The 20283-nt window shown below is 46.2% G+C and overlaps 1 protein-coding gene across 1 annotated transcript in view; it reads left to right on the forward strand.

The window, feature by feature from the left end:
• Positions 1 to 10021, forward strand: part of LOC139241063 (uncharacterized) — a 29197-nt gene extending 19176 nt beyond the window's left edge. Inside the window, exons 5-6 of the mRNA XM_070869758.1 lie at positions 1284 to 1300; positions 9559 to 10021. Coding sequence (XP_070725859.1) covers positions 1284 to 1300; positions 9559 to 9675 — 134 coding nt within the window. The 3' untranslated portion in view covers positions 9676 to 10021. The remainder of the gene's footprint in view (positions 1 to 1283; positions 1301 to 9558) is intronic.
• The last annotated feature ends 10262 nt before the right edge of the window (positions 10022 to 20283 follow it).

Here is a 20283-nt window from a genome sequence, read left to right on the forward strand (position 1 = left end):
TGCGAGGAGATGCTATGAGGCTGCAGGGGGACTTGGACATGTTAGGTGAATGGGCAAATGCATGGCAGTTGCAATATAATGTGGATAAGTGTGAGGTTATCCACTGTGGTGGCAAAAACAGGAAGGCACATTATTATCTGAATGGTGACAGATTATTTAAAGGGAAGGTGCAATGACACCTGGGTGTCATGGTACATCAATCATTGACGGTAGGCATGCAGGTACCGCAGGCAGTAAAGAAAGCTAATGCGATGCTGGCCTTCATAGCGAGGGGATTTGAGTATAGGAACAGGGAGGTCTTACTGCAGCCGTACAGGGCCTTGGTGAGACCACACCTTGAGTATTGTGTGCAGCTTTCATCTCCTAACCTGAGGAATGACATTCTTGCTATCGAGGGAGTGCAGTGAAGGTTCAGCAGACTGATTCCCGGGATGGTAGGACTGACATATGAAGAAACACTAGATCGACTAGGCTTATATTCACTGGAATTTAGAAGAATAAGAGGAGATCTCATAGAAACATATAAAATTCTAATGGGATTGGACACGTTAGATGCAGGAAAAATGTTTGCGATGTTGGGGAAGTCCAGAACCAGGAGTCACAGTCCAACGATAAAGGGTAAGCCATTTAGGACCGAGATGAGGAGAAACTTCTTCACTCAGAGAATTGTGAACCTGTGGAAGTCTCTACAACAGAAAGTTGTTCAGGCCAGTTCGTTAGATATATTCAAGATGGAGTTAGATGGCTAAAGGGATCAAAGAGTATGGAGAGAAAGCAGGAATGGGGTACTGAAGTTGCATGATCAGCCATGATCATATTGCATGGTGGTGCAGCCTCGAAGGGCGGAATGGCCTACTCCTGCAACTATTTTCTATATTTCTATGTTTCTATGTAAAGGCCTGTATCAGGTCACCATCATCTATCTCTGTTCAATAGAAAGTATCCTGAGCCTGTTATGCCTTTCCTTATATCTATCATATTTCAGTTCTGGTGCCATCCTTGTAAAGCTCTTTTTTACGTTCTCCAGTGCCTACTTATTCTTTTGATTATATACAGAACAGAAATGTTCACAGTACTCCAAAATGGTGAAGCGAATGTTATATACAATTTTTACAAAACTGCAAAGCTTTTCAATTTTATTCTGCTAGAAATCAGCCAATCTGCTTTGTTTGCCGTGTATCTGATCAGACATAGACAATATGCAATATAAAAACCTGGTTTCGATCTGTGCTGAGATCCAATACAGTCACTAATCTATTTATTCTTTCTTTTTGTGACGACAGCTGAAAATGCAGTTCCGGTAAGTTTATTTTTCATTTATATACATGTATATAGATAGAGAGGTAGGGATATATTACTACTGTTATTAAGCTTTTGTGAACTGATTGCTGATTATCAATGATCAATGGTGCAATTGGTGTGGGTGAAATACAAAGGTAGGAGAAAGAATGAATTTTTGAAATAAGGAATGTCAGAGAATGTTGGATGGATCCAGTCAACCCATCCACCTTCTAATGCAAGAATCAACTCTATAAAGAACGTTGAGCCATCAATTAATGATCATGGCTACACGCTACAGAATACACGATAGCATGCTAGTAACCACTCACACTCACAGAACCCATAAACCTCTTCATACAGAGCCTCAATCTGAATATCTTAAGAAAAGTTTGGAAAAATATTCTACTCTCCATTCAGGGACTTTCATATCCAGCGGTGACGCTTTGAACCCTTATTTAATGTATATTATATAATATATTTTTCAAACAAATTACAGTAGAGAAGATAAAGGTTAAAACAGCCGAAAATTACATACAATAAGAAGCCAATCTCCAAACTAGAGCAGACTAATTCTACAGTCTATCTCTCGCTCTCTCGTTTCACTTCCTTAATTACAGTACTCATATACACACTCAATGATTATATTATTAGCAACCGATGTAACTATTTGTACAGAACTTTTTTGTCGGACAGGCCTCTGTCCAGCCCCGCCACCCCCCGGCCCGTTCTGCACTGTTTTGACCGACAGGTGACAAGCCCCACCCCGGTCAAGCTCCGCCACCTCCCGCAGGAATCATTCCAAGCACGTGATGCCGAGAAGCAGAAACTGAGGCTCCGATTCTATCCCCGACCTCCCCCCCCCCACCCCCAACCCCGCCCCCCGCGCCGCAGAGGCACTGTGGCCGAGAGCAGCGGTTCTGGGCTCCAGAGCGGCAGCCGTGGGCCCGCTAACGAGGGAGAGGTTGGGTGGAAGAGAGGCTGTGGGGGAAGAGAAGCTGGGGGAGAGAGAGAGACAGAGAGAACGAGACTGGCGGAAGAGAGAGGCTGGGGGAGAGAGAGTCTGGGGGGAGAGAGAGTCTGGGGTGGGGGCGTGGGGGGGAGAGAGCGTGAGAGAGACTGGGGGGAGTGAGAAAGAATCTGGGGGGAGAGAGAGGCTGGCGGGAGAGATAGAGACATGGATGGTGGGGGTGGAGAGACACGGGTGGGGGGAAGACGAATCAAGTTCTTCCAACCCCTTACTAGGGACATCGTTGGACTGGATGATATACAGAAGTCACAACGGTGTCACCATTAACTTCATACCCAATAAGAACATAAGAACAGAAGAAATAAGAGCAAGAGTAGGCCATATGGCCCCTCGATCCCGCTCCGCCATTTAATACAATCATAGCTGATCCAATCATAGACTCAGGACCACTTTCCTGCCCGCTCGCCATAGCCCTTTATTCCCTTATCAGTTAAGAAATTGTTCAACTCTGTCTTCAATGTATTCAATGTCCCAGCTATCACAGCTCTCTGAGGCAGTGAATTCCACAGATTTACAACCATCTGAGTGAAGAAATTCCTCCTCATCTCAGTTTTAAATGTGCGACCCGTAATTCTAAGATAATGCCCACTACTTCTAGTTTCCTCTATCAATGGGAACATCCTCTCTGCACCCAACTTGTTATGCCTCCTCATAATCTTACACGTTTCGATACGATCATCTCTCATTCTTCTGAATTCCAATGCATAGAGGCCCAACCTACTCAACCGTTCCTCATAAATCAACCCCCTCATCTCTGGAATCAATCTAGTGAACCTTCACTGAACTGTCACCAAAGCAAGTATATCCTTTCGTAAATATGGAAACCAAGACTGTACGTAGTACTCTGGTGTGTCCTCACCAATACCCTGTATAACTGTAGCAAGACTTCCCTGCTTTTATACTCCATCCCCTTTGCAATAAAGGCTAAGATTCCATTGGATTTGCTATGCCTACATACTCAACTTTTGTGTTTCATGCACAAGTACCTGCAGGCATTTCTGTACTGCAGCAATTTGCATTTTTTCTTCATTGAAATAATAACTTACTCTTTGATTTTTTTGTCTGCCAAAGTGCATAACCTCACACTTTCCAACATGATACTCTATCTGCCAATTTTTTGCCCACTTATTAGCCTGTCTATGTCCTTTTGCAGCTTTCTGTGACCTCCTCACACAATGCTTTTCCTCCCATCTTTGTATCGTCAGCAAACTTGGATACGTTACACTTGGTCCTTTCTTCCAAGTAACTAATATAGATTCTGAATAGTTGGGGTCCCAGCACTGATCCCTGAGGCACACCACTAGTTACTGATTGCCAATCCGAGATTGAACCATTTATCCCGACTCTCTGTTGTCTGTTAGTTAGCAAATCCTTTATCCATGCTAATATATTACACCCACCCCATGAACCTTTATCTGATGCAGTAACCTTTTATATGGCACCTTGTCAAATGCCATCTGGAAGTGCAAATACACCACATCCACATCCATATAAACCCGTTAACAATCTGTACACAATGCCTGCCCCATCTATCGTGGGCGCGGAGGTTGCACTTGCGCTGGGATAAGGCACTTCGACTGGGGGAGGCATGCACTTGGACTGGGGTAAGGCGCTCCGGCTGGGGGATGCAAGCACTTGGACTGGGATAAGGCACTTCGGCTGGGGGAGGGATGTACTTGGACTGTGGTAAGGCACCTTGGCTGGGGGAAGGATGAACTTGGACTGTGGTAAGGCACTTTGGCTGGGGGAAGGATGAACTTGGACTAGAGTAAGGCACTTCGGCTGGGGGAGGGATGTACTTGGACTGTGGTAAGGCACTTTGGCTGGGGGAAGGATGAACTTGGACTGTGGTAAGGCACTTTGGCTGGGGAAAGGATGAACTTGGACTGTGGTAAGGCACCTTGGCTGGGGGAAGGATGAACTTGGACTAGAGTAAGGCACTTCGGCTGGGGTAGGGTTGTACTTGGACTGTGGTAAGGCACTTTGGCTGGGGGAGGGATGTACTTGGACTGTGGTAAGGCACTTTGGCTGGGGGAAGGATGAACTTGGACTAGAGTAAGGCACTTCGGCTGGGGGAGGGATGTACTTGGACTGTGGTAAGGCACTTTGGCTGGGGGAGGAATGTACTTGGACTGTGGTAAGGCACTTTGGCTGGGGGAAGGATGAACTTGGACTAGAGTAAGGCACTTCGGCTGGGGGAGGGATGTACTTGGACTGTGGTAAGGCACCTTGGCTGGGGGAAGGATGTACTTGGACTGTGGTAAGGCACTTTGGCTGGGGAAAGGATGAACTTGGACTGTGGCAAGGCACTTTGGCTGGGGAAAGGATGAACTTGGACTGTGGTAAGGCACCTTGGCTGGGGAAAGGATGAACTTGGACTGTGGTAAGGCACTTTGGCTGGGGAAAGGATGAACTTGGACTGTGGTAAGGCACTTTGGCTGGGGAAAGGATGTACTTGGACTGTGGTAAGGCACTTTGGCTGGGGGAAGGATGAACTTGGACTGTGGTAAGGCACCTTGGCTGGGGGAAGGATGAACTTGGACTGTGGTAAGGCACTTCGGCTGGGGGAGGGATGTACTTGGACTGGGGTAAGGCACCTTGGCTGGGGAAAGGATATACTTGGACTGGGGTAAGGCACCTTGGCTGGGGGAAGGATGAACTTGGACTGTGGTAAGGCACCTTGGCTGGGGGAAGGATGAACTTGGACTAGAGTAAGGCACTTTGGCTGGGGGAGGGATGTACTTGGACTAGAGTAAGGCACTTCGGTTGGGGGAGGGATGAACTTGGACTGGGGTAAGGCACCTTAGCTGGGGGAAGGAGGAACTTGGACTAGAGTAAGGCACTTCGGCTGGGGGAGGGATGAACTTGGACTGGGGTAAGGCACCTTGGCTGGGGGAAGGAGGAACTTGGACTAGAGTAAGGCACTTTCGTTGGGGGAAGGATGAACTTGGACTAGAGTAAGGCACTTCGGCTGGGGGAGGGATGAACTTGGACTGGGGTAAGGCACCTTGGCTGGGGGAAGGATGAACTTGGACTAGAGTAAGGCACTTCGGCTGGGGAAAGGATGTACTTGGACTGTGGTAAGGCACCTTGGCTGGGGGAAGGATGAACTTGGACTAGAATAAGGCACTTCGGCTGGGGGAGGGATGTACTTGGACTGTGGTAAGGCACGTTGGCTGGGGGAAGGATGAACTTGGACTAGAGTAAGGCACTTCGGCTGGGGGAGGGATGTACTTGGACTGTGGTAAGGCACCTTGGCTGGGGGAAGGATGAACTTGGACTGTGGTAAGGCACCTTCGCTGGGGGAAGGATGAACTTGGACTGTGGTAAGGCACTTTGGCTGGGGAAAGGATGTACTTGGACTGTGGTAAGGCACCTTGGCAGGGGAAAGGATGTACTTGGACTGTGGTAAGGCACCTTGGCTGGGGAAAGGATGAACTTGGACTGTGGTAAGGCACTTTGGCTGGGGAAAGGATGTACTTGGACTGTGGTAAGGCACTTCGGCTGGGGGAGGGATGTACTTGGACTGGGGTAAGGCACCTTGGCTGGGGAAAGGATATACTTGGACTGGGGTAAGGCACCTTGGCTGGGGGAAGGATGAACTTGGCCTGTGGTAAGGCACCTTGGCTGGGGGAAGGATGAACTTGGACTAGAGTAAGGCACTTTGGCTGGGGGAGGGATGTACTTGGACTAGAGTAAGGCACTTCGGTTGGGGGAGGGATGAACTTGGACTGGGGTAAGGCACCTTAGCTGGGGGAAGGAGGAACTTGGACTAGAGTAAGGCACTTCGGCTGGGGGAGGGATGAACTTGGACTGGGGTAAGGCACCTTGGCTGGGGGAAGGAGGAACTTGGACTAGAGTAAGGCACTTTCGTTGGGGGAAGGATGAACTTGGACTAGAGTAAGGCACTTCGGCTGGGGGAGGGATGAACTTGGACTGGGGTAAGGCACCTTGGCTGGGGGAAGGATGAACTTGGACTAGAGTAAGGCACTTCGGCTGGGGAAAGGATGTACTTGGACTGTGGTAAGGCACCTTGGCTGGGGGAAGGATGAACTTGGACTAGAATAAGGCACTTCGGCTGGGGGAGGGATGTACTTGGACTGTGGTAAGGCACGTTGGCTGGGGGAAGGATGAACTTGGACTAGAGTAAGGCACTTCGGCTGGGGGAGGGATGTACTTGGACTGTGGTAAGGCACCTTGGCTGGGGGAAGGATGAACTTGGACTGTGGTAAGGCACCTTCGCTGGGGGAAGGATGAACTTGGACTGTGGTAAGGCACTTTGGCTGGGGAAAGGATGTACTTGGACTGTGGTAAGGCACCTTGGCAGGGGAAAGGATGTACTTGGACTGTGGTAAGGCACCTTGGCTGGGGAAAGGATGAACTTGGACTGTGGTAAGGCACTTTGGCTGGGGAAAGGATGTACTTGGACTGTGGTAAGGCACTTCGGCTGGGGGAGGGATGTACTTGGACTGGGGTAAGGCACCTTGGCTGGGGAAAGGATATACTTGGACTGGGGTAAGGCACCTTGGCTGGGGGAAGGATGAACTTGGCCTGTGGTAAGGCACCTTGGCTGGGGGAAGGATGAACTTGGACTAGAGTAAGGCACTTTGGCTGGGGGAGGGATGTACTTGGACTAGAGTAAGGCACTTCGGTTGGGGGAGGGATGAACTTGGACTGGGGTAAGGCACCTTAGCTGGGGGAAGGAGGAACTTGGACTAGAGTAAGGCACTTCGGCTGGGGGAGGGATGAACTTGGACTGGGGTAAGGCACCTTGGCTGGGGGAAGGAGGAACTTGGACTAGAGTAAGGCACTTTGGCTGGGGGAAGGATGAACTTGGACTAGAGTAAGGCACTTCGGCTGGGGGAGGGATGAACTTGGACTGGGGTAAGGCACCTTGGCTGGGGGAAGGATGAACTTGGACTAGAGTAAGGCACTTCGGCTGGGGAAAGGATGTACTTGGACTGTGGTAAGGCACCTTGGCTGGGGGAAGGATGAACTTGGACTAGAGTAAGGCACTTCGGCTGGGGGAGGGATGTACTTGGACTGGGGTAAGGCACCTTGGCTGGGCGAAGGAGGAACTTGGACTGGGGTAAGGCATTTCGGCACGGGGAGGTATGCACTTGGACAGAGCTAAGGCACTTCTGCAGGGTGAGGCATGCACTTGGACTGCGGTAAGGCACTTTGGCTGGCCCATGCTGTCTTCTGGGGAGGTTTGTCCTCTGTCACTTCAGGAAGTCAAAGTGAATCGAGTTACAATTTGTAAAGTCACTGAGACCTTCAGATGTGCGGTCCCAGTTGCTCATTTTTGTGAAACTTCAGGGTGTGACGTCTTGTCTAATGGGACAATTTGCAGTACAAATTATCACGTCCATAAATATCAGCCATGCTGCTACTCATTTACACTCAGTTATAGAAACGTCTCTCACTCCAAGCCCTGCAGGTTCAAACTTAAAATCTCCTTTTGTGCGGAAATCTGAATGAATTCAAAGTTGCTTACTTTCCTCCAGTCCACAAACCCCATATGGACATAGAATCGCAATTTCAATATGATAAGTGAGTATGCCAGCGGTGTAACCATGCTGGTTACCCAGTGTTTTATTTAGTAATACTTAATTCAGGCGGTGTCTATCCTGTTTGGGGTGTGTCCCTGTGCCAGCATTACCTTTGTCTGAATTCGAAGCCTAGTTTTAAATCAATTATTTTCATGATAAAGCTGTCGGCTGAAAGAAGAGTATTGTCACTGGGACACTGTCGATTATGAATTCTTCTCCTCACTATGTGTAGGGACGTGAAAACATGGTTGTGGAGATTTATTTTTATTATTTCCAGCAAACTCCTGAGCAAACTAATTAGGCTTCGACTGAGACCTGATCCGGGTTTTCTAAGTCGGGATGTACACCGTTTGAACAGAGTGACCTGGGGTTTATGTCTTTAGTGATGGGATGGACACGTTGAGAAGGCTGTTAAGAAAAAATGTGGGACGCTTGGCTTCATAAATAGAGTACAAAAGCAAAGAGGTTTTGATGAACGTTTATCATACACTGGTTCAGCCCCAACTGGAATATTGTGGCCAATTCCGGACACCACACTTCAGGCCGGATGCGAATGCCTTGGAGAGGGTGCAGAAGAGATTTACGGATGATACTAGGGATCAGTTACATGGAGAGTCTGTAGCAGCAGCTGTTGTTCTGTTTAGAGAAGGGAAGGTTCATGGAGATTTAATAGGGTTGAAAGTCATGCAGGATTTTAATAGAATAAATAAAGAAAACCAGTTTCCGGTGTCAGAAGTGTCAGCTTTAAGGTAATTTTCAAAAGAATCCGAGGCAAGTTGAAGCGAACAAACTGTTTAATGAAGTGAGTCGTTATGATCTGGCATGCACTACCTGAAAGGTTGGTGTAAGTAGATTCAATACTAAGATTCAGAAGGAAATTGGATATGTACTGAAGGTGAATTTGAAGTTGGCGCAGACACGATGAGGTGAAAGGCCTCGTTCTATGCGGTATCATTCCATGATTCTCTCATGTCATGTTGCTGATTTAACATTCAAAATAATCTGGCAGTCATCAAGTTCTTTGAAATATTTGCATTGACTTGTTGCCATTCCATTAGTAATGGCCGGAACCATTAGAGGGAGCAATGTCGTCTGCGTGCCACTGCAGGAGGATGACGGCTGTGTGCCTGCCCACGCTGAATACAGTGTGGGCAGGCACAGCAGGAGCGACGAGGTTGGGGCAAACGAGCGCCAAGAGTTTGTAGAGGGCAGTGACTAGGGCCCAGGAGAGGTGTGAGTTTGGGGCCCAGGAGAGTGGTGGACCCAGGGCCAGCACGGGTCAGCCCACACTGGGAAATGTGTGCAAACTCGGTCCGTGCAGCAGAGCTGGTCTCCACTCGTCTTGGGTAATCCTTGCTACTGGACAAAGACCTAGCTCTGTCAAGCCCATGTGGTGGTTGGTGTGCAACAGCCGCCACACGTTAAAGTCCACGCACAGGCATCTTCCACCCTTCAAGATGTAGTTCGGGATTTCGAATGTTAGGTCCTTCATTGAAACACTAGTGAACGTCCCATTTTGGCATGGAAGCAAGTCATCCTCTTTTTGAGCGATTGCCTATGATGATGATAATATGATGATCGTAATCTCAGAATAATTTAGCTAAAAGCTTGGGGGAAAAATGAGTTCCACTTAAATGAGAAGATTTCACGTGAATTTGCGGATGACCAGAATATTTAATCCATCTTCCTGTTCTTTAGGTGCAGAATAATGAGGACAATTATGCAACAATTACCATGGATGCACTAGGCAAATCAGGAAAAGCTGCCAAGCCTTCAGCAGAAGCCAGCATCTATGCCGAGGTAAAACCAAACTAGTGGGATGATGCCCTGGATTAATGCCTGTCACTCTGTTCATAGCTCCGGATTGAGAATCTCTCAGAGATATTGCCAATTCGAAATAATGCTGCTTTACTGTAAACATGGGCAGTCATTGCTGAGTGGGCGCTGTGTGGTGCAAAGCGGGAAACGTGTTTCTAATGAAGATTTTACGATTTTGCTACATACAACCCAGAGGGAGAAATCTCTCTCTCCTTGCCTCGTCATGTGTTGGATATATTGTACACAATACATGAGAGTTCCAATGTTCATTGTGTACCATGAAATTGTAAAACTATCCTCACATAATGGATTTAAAGTCTTCTACACTTATTTTCCCCCTGCTCCAGTGTGCAAATGTATGATATCAAGAAATCTTCTACTGTTCCATTCCCGTCAGCTCCACTCCAATGGGAGTTCCATCCAATCACTCTCTTCCCCTTCCACCTGAACGTATATGCACTGCCTATTGTATCACTGCAGTCATAATACTAACTCGGCTAAGGATAGTGTGAAAACAGCAAATACGGGTTCCAACTGTGACCGTCTGGTGCGACGGAGCTGGTCGGTGTCTAAAAGTGGAATGAAGTCACTGAGCACCGTGGTTTTGCTGACTTCCTGGTGCTCGTGGTGTGGTTATGGGCCTTTAGATCGATGGCGAAAGGGCCGGGCTTGTTCCGGCAGGAGCAATTTTGAAGATACAATTTGGAGTATTTTGTTGTACATAGAATCTTAGAAACTTACATCACAGAAGGAGGCCACTCGGCCCGTCATTGCTGTGTCTGTTATTTTAAAGAGCTGACCAATTTAGTGGCACACCTGAAATTTTTACCCTTAACCCTACACATTAGTGCCCTTCAAGCACATGTCCAATTGTCTTTTGAAATTTAAAATGCAATCTGAACCAAACTTCTCCCTGTGGCAATATGTTTCATGCACCGACTACTCTGTGAGTAAAGCATTTCTTTTGAACTCCCTATTTGATTTCTTAGTGACTATCTTATATTGGTAGCCTCTAGCTTTGCTCTTCCGACAATTAGAAACTTTCTATATATACACTGTGTCTCGTGGAGCGAGCAGAATGAAAAGGCTAAGGGCATTTGTATGAAATAGCCGTTTGCATTCAATAATCTCATCCGGAGGCAGAATGTGTAGGTATTCGTAATAGTGAGCAGAAAAGGATCAGTCGACAAAGAGGGTTAATCAATAAACCAATCGCCTTAGACATAATTCGTTATAGGTGCAGGGGTGTGGAGTTAAGAGATACACCTGAACCGTTCATGTTATTTTCAACTACCATTGCATTTGTAAAAAATAGTTTCTATCAATGATTTAAGGCACTTAAAAGTGATATTTTTTGAGGGCCGTGTTAATTTGTGAATATCCTAAAGATAATTTTAAAATATGAGCTTTGTCTCCCTTCCTTATGATCCCTGTCAGTTTTGCATTCAGCAATTTGAGAAGTCTGCTGTTGTTTGCTCATACATGTTAAGAAAGCATAAGTATGTTTTCAGTGAATAATACAATAAGTTTTTGCTGAGAGACAAAAAGCCTGGGGGAGGAATTCGTCTGATCGCTAACTGACAAAACGAAATGAGACCAACATGTCTATCGCAAGGCCACATTGGAACTATGGACGGGGAACCCGATTAGTTTCATTTCAGCTGGAACTTATAATGTTACCCGAATCAACCCCAACCCCACACTTCAAATTAAAATATCCAATTATATCGTATATATTGCAAGAGACGTGTATTGCCCAGCCTTGTTGCACCGTGATGCTGGGCCTCCTCCTTGAACCGCTGCCGTCACGGTAGAGCTTGTGTTCCACGATGTTAGGTAGAGATTTCCCGGATCAGTTACGTAATAAGGGGCGAACTGCTCATGTTCAGCAAGGTGAGGGACTGATGGCAGCAGGTGGTGATGGTGGGGCAAGAGGGGCCTGGGGATGCCGGCTACAATCGTGGTCCTTCTCGATAGCAGAAGTAACAAGGGAGACAGGTGCTATCGATGTAACTTTGTCAAGTTGTTGCAGTGCTTTCAGTAGATTGTATATAATTTAGCGATCGTACTTTGATGGAGGGGTATACTGAATACCCTCTTCACAACAACGTGACAAATAGTAAGTTTTACAATTACATGACTGAAGAAAAGATAAAGTGCAACATCCATATATTACAAAATGTTTTCAGCAAAGAAACAGGCCATTCGGCCTAACGTGTCCATACCAGTGTTTATGCTCCACACGAGCCTCCTCTTACCATAATTCATCTCATCCCATCGGCATATTATTCTATTCCTTTCTCCCTTATGTGCTTATCCACCTTCCCGTTAAATATACCTATGCTATGCGCCCCAACCGCTCTTGATATAGCAAGTTTCATATTCGAAACATTCTCTGAGTAAAGAAGTTTCTTCAGAATGTCTTATTGCCCTTATTAGCAACTATGTTTGAAGTTGAACATTGCATCCTTCAGGAATTAACGGATTAAAAATGCAACCTGCACATTTGCTGAGACAACACGTAGGTATAAACCACAGACATACTTTACCTAACGTAAATTCCTTAACATAACGTCTGAAACACGAGCACCGGATGTGGTCTGTAAACAGCCAAGAAGCAATAAAGGCTTTGAATGTACAAACTACAAACTTCATGCGAACTTGGAAAAGATGTACTGCCGACCGAAATAGGTAAAGTAACTGTATAAAGATGATGACGAAATGTTGTTCGGAGAGAGTGGGGTTGAGCCGAGTTGGGAACTCACACTTAGACACCACTCCCTTGCAAGTAAAATAAACAACGCTTTATTACTCTGAAGTAGACTTGTGTCGAATGTTGAATAAATGCTCCACATCAATTGGCATAGTCGGCAGGATGCACCCGGAAGATGGACAGACGGTCGTCGACAGACCATCACGGAGTGAGTACTTTTTAAATATCACTCTGAAATCCGATGTTATTTGTAACGAGACGTGTTGGCAGAACGGGGGATCTGAGCAAAGTAAAAGTCTGTTGTGGACGTAAAAGCCTTGTTTCGGGTAATTCAGTGTAGTAATGAAGAATTATTTCATGATTAAGTCTCCACAGATTTTGGGGGCGGCAAGAAAGGGAAAAGTGAACCCAAGCATGGTAATCCATTAGGGATTAGATTGTAACAGGGGCCGACATAGTGAGACTATGACGGGCAAAGAGAAATTAAAATGGGGACCCGAGGTGTCGCTCACTGAGCTTATTGCAGATGATCACCAGAAATTAAAAGACGGCATGGTAAAGGAGCGTGGGATCCATCCATGGAGCCAGGCACACATAAAGTCTGCTGGCAGCCAGAGAAGACTAAGAAGACTAAAACGGTAGTAATTATCATAACCAGACAGTTTCTCAAGTATAATAAATTAACCAAACACAGATAAACATCGGAAGTTGTCCGGGACCCGTCGGCAGAACCAGCCACGTAAAAGGCTTGGTGGGAGAAAGAAAGTAAAGAAAGAGGAAACAACTCCGGCATAATAATATGACAATATTTAAAATATAGTGACTTGATTAAGCCAAAATTAGAAGAATTAAGGAATTTAAGATAAGCTGGTAAACAACACAGACCATCTCTGTTTGGTCAGACTGACGATGACGACAGAACAACCAGTTCAAGCACAATGGGGAAAACCCCATGGTGTCCGTGGCCAATGCCCGGCACCAGCCGAGGATGACTATGATGAAGGATGAATGGCGCCACTGACCACCTGATGACGGGACCCCGACGCCGACGGTAATTTGCGAGGACAGAACTTTAACAATAAGCCTTTCTCACCAATTGAGAAACAAGGCGTGTTGAAAGATCTGCCCATCTTAAAGGCTTCACACGGCAATGCCGAATTTTGGAGAATATTGGGCGACATATCGAACATACATTATATGCGTGAATGTGACATTCATCAATTGGGAAGGGCAAAATGCGCAAGAGAGAGTTGGAAGAAATTGTTTTAATTACGGAAAACCAGGACACAAATTGTAATAAGCCTGGGACTATCAAATATGGACCACCCCTTCCACATCTTTAGCATAAATCATGGTGTGGTTTTATGAGGCTGTGGTCATACAAGTACACAGTGACCGGATGCGATCCCGAGCTTAATATTCGACCCAGCAGTCACCGATGGCAGCAGGTCTGTCCCGTTGCGTAGCTGCACTGGATTGTGTCACTTGGGTGGTGAAAGTCAGCGAACCTGTCATCAGGGCGGGAGAAATGGTGTTACACACCAAGCATACCTTCGTAGAAATGCTAAACACCAGAAAGCTCCGGGCTGCCTAAAATGTACGCACGGGAGAATGGAAAGTGTTCTTACTGCCCCATGATGAATCAGTATAAATAATATGGGACACTGGAGAAAACCTGGTAGAGGGAATCTTGGCCCTGGGGGAACCCCACGAGTGCGGTGCACTCGAGTTGGAGGACTCCCCAGGAAATTTGGGTGAGGTCGAATCGAGAATCCAAACCTCACTCTAGATGTGGATGGGTCTCGAAGTATGTGGATGGCCATCCCAGAACGGGATGGACGGTGGTGGATCAACACCTGCAAGTATTTTAATAATAACTTTCACTTATATAGCGCCTTTCATGGAGTATAAAGCATCACAAGGCGCTTCACAACAATTTTGCAACATGTTAGCTTTGACCATTGAGGGAAAGAGAATAAAAGCGGGATACCGAATTGTAAAAAAGGTTAAAGGCTCGGGTCTGAAGTACAAGGGACACTAGACAGAGGATTATTGGCACAGGTGGCAGAGCTGACCATCCTTCCCGAAGCCCTGTTATTAGCAGAGGAAAAAACAGTAAACATACATACCAACACCAGGTATACTTTCGGAGAAGTTCCTGACTGCATGGTCGACTGGGGAAGATGAGGGTTCGTCACCTCAGGTGGTGAGGCCATCAGGCATGAAGGCTGCATTAGGCTGTTACTAGAGGCAGCTAGTAAACCCGCCAAGGCGGCGGGACTGAAGCTAAAATCCCACAAATGTGTGGTGGACGACATTCAGAAAGAAAACGAGGCTGCAGAGAAGGCTGCTCGCGAGGCGGTGACATCTGCTGAAGTCAAGGCAGAACCAGTATGCAGCCTGACCAGGGCAGAGCATATAAACATAGTAAAATTACATGCAGACGTTAGTAACAAAGAAAGAGCGAATGGAAAAGGAAGGGAGGAGTGCCTGGTTTGGGCTCCATGTGGAGAAAGGAGAGAAATATACTAGCTCCCTCTTGCATAAGGAAAATGCTCATAGAAGTGCACCACGTCATCAACCACGCCGGACACAATGCCCTAATAATAAATACCTCTCGAGATTGCTGGTGGCCAGAAATGCGACGTGACATTGCTAAGTATTGCCAGCAATGTATTATGTGCGCCCAACATAATCCCGGAAAGGCCATCAAAATAAGAATGGCTCATCAACCACGTCCACGGGGATCGTAGGAGAATATACAAATTGATTTCACCACACCACTGCCCCGACTCTCGAAGAAGAAAATACTGTCTATTAATAATAGATTTGTTTACACAATGGGTTGAGGCCTTCCCCACCCGAAACTGTACCATGACCACAGGAGCAAGAATTCTCGCGGAAGAGATAATTCCCCGCTGGTGAATACCTACTCAAATTAATTCTGATCAAGGGACCAATTTCACGGGACAAGTGGTAAAACTCCTGTGCACCACTTTGCTCATTAAACATAAAAAATCACATCCCTTAGCACCCTCAGATTTCTTGGATGGTAGAACGGATGAATCGCACAATAAAATCAGCCCTGGCCAAACCCATCGAAGTAACCGGACAGGCTTGGGCCGAACTTTTATCTGCCATATTGATGAGACAACGTGCAACTCCTAATCAGACGATGGGCTTAACCCAAGTGTGAACTCATGACCGGTCAAGCCATGAGGTTGCTTGAAGACATAATCACAGGAGGACCGAATTTAGGCCCGCTACGGGACCGTACACATAGATATGAAATGGAACTGAGTAAACAATTAAAGGGTATGCGGCAGGAGGTCAGGGAAGAGCAAGCAGCCAGGGACCATGATGAGGATTTAGAATCTCCGGCAGACATGCCACAGGTAGGAGAAAAGGTAATGGTTAAAGGCTTACCAGGGCCAAACGGCAATTGTCCGGCGATGGTCAGGCCCATGTGAAGTGTTAATAAATACCAATATGTGCGCATGTGTAGACAGAAATGGTGTTGGGCAATGAAAGCACAATTTTTAAAAGTGTAATTGTAGCGGATAGCCTGAGGTCATCCACGTTTACGATATTGCAGGATGGTACGCTGGGGAGAACTGCTGATGGCCCTGTGGGAAGTACATTATGCATGTACCATGGAGAGGAGCCTAAAGGCCTAGGCTATAAGTGGTACCAGATGGAATCGGAATAAAGGGCGTCTACTGAATAGGAAAGGCAATGTGATATCCAATAATCTGCCACCACGATAGCATCTGCATGGTTTTGTATTCCATACGCGAATGCGTCAAACCAAACCCGGATGTTATGGATATAGTTGTACTGAAAAATCCAACTGTATAATAATGGAAACCATAAGGTACTCCCCGTGATCATCAACCTAACCAATCTAGGTCTACCAGAGAGATGACACCAAGGTGAGAACAAAGTATATCTGAATGTTGAGTATTGTCCTCAAAGTGGTCACGGATGCCTTAGGGGTATCCCATTTCAGGGGACACAAGGATTTCCACCGTCAGAAGCCGGAATTGATTAACGATGCATTAAAATGGGTAAACACAGGAACCCTCGTTGTTGAACGCCCTAGACATATAAATGAGGTGGAAAACATTGGGCTGATCAGGGGGAAGAACTACTTGCTGTATTACCCAATGGATCAATAAGCGATCAAAATAAATAGAACCATGAGAGGGGTCTCATTGACGGGTTGTCGCAGCGTAGGTAGCCTGACTATTTCGCCACATCCAGTAGGACAAGGTAGTAAAGATGGGTGTGGGTTCAACCAGACCATTGGATTTGTACTGGAATTAAGCCCAGCAGAGCCCAAACCCACACACTCTGCCTACCGCAGCAAGGGCGAATACTGTATGGTCACAAACCGACAGACTTAAGACTTTGGCGAGTTAGAACGTAACATTATTAACCCCAAATTCTACTTCACCCGCAGCCTACCTGTAATCATAGGATGCGCAAAAACGAGCTACATTCATGCACGGAAAAGGGTCACTCTGTATCGAACAATTGAAATAACGGCAGATCTGGGACTGTATGAGGTACACCTCGCAGCACCCATACCCCATCTCCCAGAGGACATGACGAAAATAAAGTGCCCTCTGAAGGAGAACGTTAACCGATACCATCTCCTAAAGCAGGATTTATGGGAACTAAGAAAGGAGATCAATCACGACCTCTGCAAAGCCCCGTGGTACGAACAAGCCTGGAACTGGGGTATAAACATCCACCCTTGTATCCGCATCATCTCTCACGTACTGGTAGCACTACATTTAGTACTGACATTATGTTGGCTTGGAATGACTTTTGCTGCTTGCTCGAAACGCAAGAACAAAAAGTAAGCAAAGGGTATAGTTAAACAACAGAGTAAGCTGCTAAAACTGCAGAGAAAAATCAAAGAGCAAGTTATTATTTAAATGGAGAAAGATTGCAAAGTGCCACAGTACAGCGAGATTTGGGGGTCCTTGTGCATGAAACACAAAACGATAGTATGCAGGTACAGCAAGTGATCAGGAAGGCCAATTATATCCTGGCCTTTATTGCAAAGGGCATGGAGTATAAAAACGGGGAAGTCTTGCTACAGCTACATAAGGAACTGGTGATGCCACACCTGGAATACTGCGTGCAGTTTGGTTTCCATATTTATGAAAGGATATACTTGCTTTGGAGGCAGTTCAGAAAAGGCTCACTAGGTTGATTCCGGAGTTGACTTATGAGGAAAAGTTGAGTAGGTTGGGCCTACTCAATCTTGAGCGGATACTGAGTCCAGTGGCGGGGGCGCAGATAATTAAAAACGTCGTTGTGTTTCATTGTTTAGAACATCGCGCAGGCTGCTGGGGCTGCACATATCCAAGTAAGTCGGAAATATTCATGCCGTTCTTACTCTGCGTTTTGCAATAAACTTTGATTGAGAAAGAGGTGAGTCAATTATCGCAGAGTACCCAGCCTCTGCCCTGCTGTTTACTCAATATGTTGTTAAGCTTGATGCAATTAACTTTCTGCACAATTTTGTCTTTGAAGATATTTTTGGTGACTCGATATTGTTGCTGCTGCTGTGGGCCCGAGATGGTTGTTGGGTTTGTTCTTGTTCGAGTTGATCATAATCTAGGAATTAAGCGCTGTGAATGTTGTCTGTACTTCTTTTTGGCGAAGCAAGTCTTGATGTCGAAACAATTGGATTCCAGTTAGCTACTGAGGAAATGCTAACCAACAATCACGTGACCGAGCCTGAATATTGATTTGTAACAGAAGGAAACGGGAACTTCCTCTTGCTTTGCTAACTCACACCCTCGGTCATCCTCTGCGTTTAATTTACACACAGCAGCAAGTATGAAGTGTTCCATTCTTGAGGTCTCCCTTCTACTCGCCGTTCTAAATTCAGGTATGTTTTAAAATAACAAGCCATTTTATTTTCAGTTGTATCGTGACAAACATAGTCTCAAGATCTGTTGCTTGTGTGAATATATCCGCCCCCATCGATCCAATTCTTCTGTGCTATTGTCTCTAACAGCAGCTACATTTAAAAGTGGGCTGTACTTACATTCCGTTCGGTGTGGGCGAATTCATCTCGAAGTTATTTTGAATCTAACAATAACTTATTTGATAAGACTGTGTAGAAGCGGCTTTTGAAACAGTGCGCTGCAGAATAATTTCCTCAACCCGTCATTTTCCTCCTTCGCTAAGTTTACAAACAGAAATCATTCACAATTGTCCGGCAAACTACATAAATTATGCTCAGAAATGACCATCCGTCCGCATGTTGGTTTCACTTGTTCCCGCTGGCTGATAGTCTGCGGATGAAACACCGAGAATGAACAACAGTATTAGGCAGAAGATAAGACACCGCTTCAGAGCCCCGGTGATACTGCTGCCTTCAGTGACCAATTGCTGCATCGGGTCGCTGTAGTTTTGGGTTCCTTCATGAAACGTGGCGGCAATATATAATTCAAATATTGATATTTGGTGGTGTGACGTGTTTCAGTTCACGTTAGGCAAGTCAACAGATTGTGCAATGCGATCCGAGGCCTAGAGGCTCTGCTATATTTACTGAACAAAGGAAAAATGGAGCACAGATAAATTTAAGGAAGTAACTTGTTTACCCCGAGTGGTCAACATGGGGAACTCGCTACCACAGGGAGCAGTTGAAGCGAATAATCCAGATGTTTATAACGTGAGGCTAGATAATAATATGAGGGAGAAGAGAATAGAAGGTCATGCTGATAGAATTAGTTGAAGAAGGATAGGAGACTGCTGAAGTGGGGCACATACTCCGGCATGGACTGTTTCTTTGCTGTACATTCGATGTAATTCTGTGTAACATTTTGCGCCAATGGTCCTGCTTCCTGGTTCGAGCCTTGACCCGTTATTCTCATGCGTGGTTTTATTGAGAAAAATATCCCTTTCAATCCCAGTGGCATCCAATCACATCTGACGTTACGTTTGCACACATTCCCTGTTTGCGCGGATCTGTCCCAGAGCGGGCTGAGGAGGAGAGCTGGCACCACGATACTGTTGGTCCCTAAGTTCCGCCTTCTCTGACGACACAGGACATAGCTCTCAGCAGCTGAAAGTATCACAGTGAAGCACAAAGTGTAGCAAATGGTTAAAGGAGCAACGACCAAAGAATTGAACCAGAGGAAGAGATACTGGAATCCGCTCGATGCTAGTATTTGTGTGGGTGGAGGGATTGCGACCAAGGCGACATTTTCGCCGGGATTTTGGATCCTTCCACCAAAACGGCAGCCCTGCCCCAGCGGGGCGGCGCATTGCTCCAAATATGTGAGAGTAACGAAACAGAGGCCCGTCTTGAATGCAGGGCCACGGCTGGCGAAGCAGCGCGAAATTTGAAATTATTGTTTTAAGTTTAACGGTCACGTTTACCCTCCATGGCGTTAATCTGCCCATTATTTTAACTGAAAATTGATCTCTTTTTCGACTTGTTTTTTCATGGTTTGATGACTCCGTTGGGACTCCAACTATTTACAAACTATCTTAGCGACTTGGAAGAAGGGACTGAGTGTAACGTAATCAAGTTTGCTGACGATACAAAGACGGAAGGAAAAGCAATTTCTGAGGCGGATACAAAAAATCTGCAAAAGGACTAAGAGCGGCTAAATGAGTGGGCAACAATTTGGCACATAGAGGATAATGTTGGATAGTGTGAGGTCATGCACTTTGGCAGAGAAACTCAAAGAGCAGGTGGATGCAGAGAGGATGTTTCCACTGATGGGGGAGAAATTTGCAAAGGCCACAATACAGCGGTACCTGGGGGTACTTGTGCATGAAACACAAAAGGATAGTATGCAGGTACAGCAAGTGATCAGGAAGGTCGATGGTATCTTGGCATTTATTGCAAAGGGGATGGA

The sequence above is a fragment of the Pristiophorus japonicus genome, chromosome Y (assembly GCF_044704955.1).
Source record: "Pristiophorus japonicus isolate sPriJap1 chromosome Y, sPriJap1.hap1, whole genome shotgun sequence".
NCBI classification, from domain to species: domain Eukaryota; kingdom Metazoa; phylum Chordata; class Chondrichthyes; family Pristiophoridae; genus Pristiophorus; species Pristiophorus japonicus.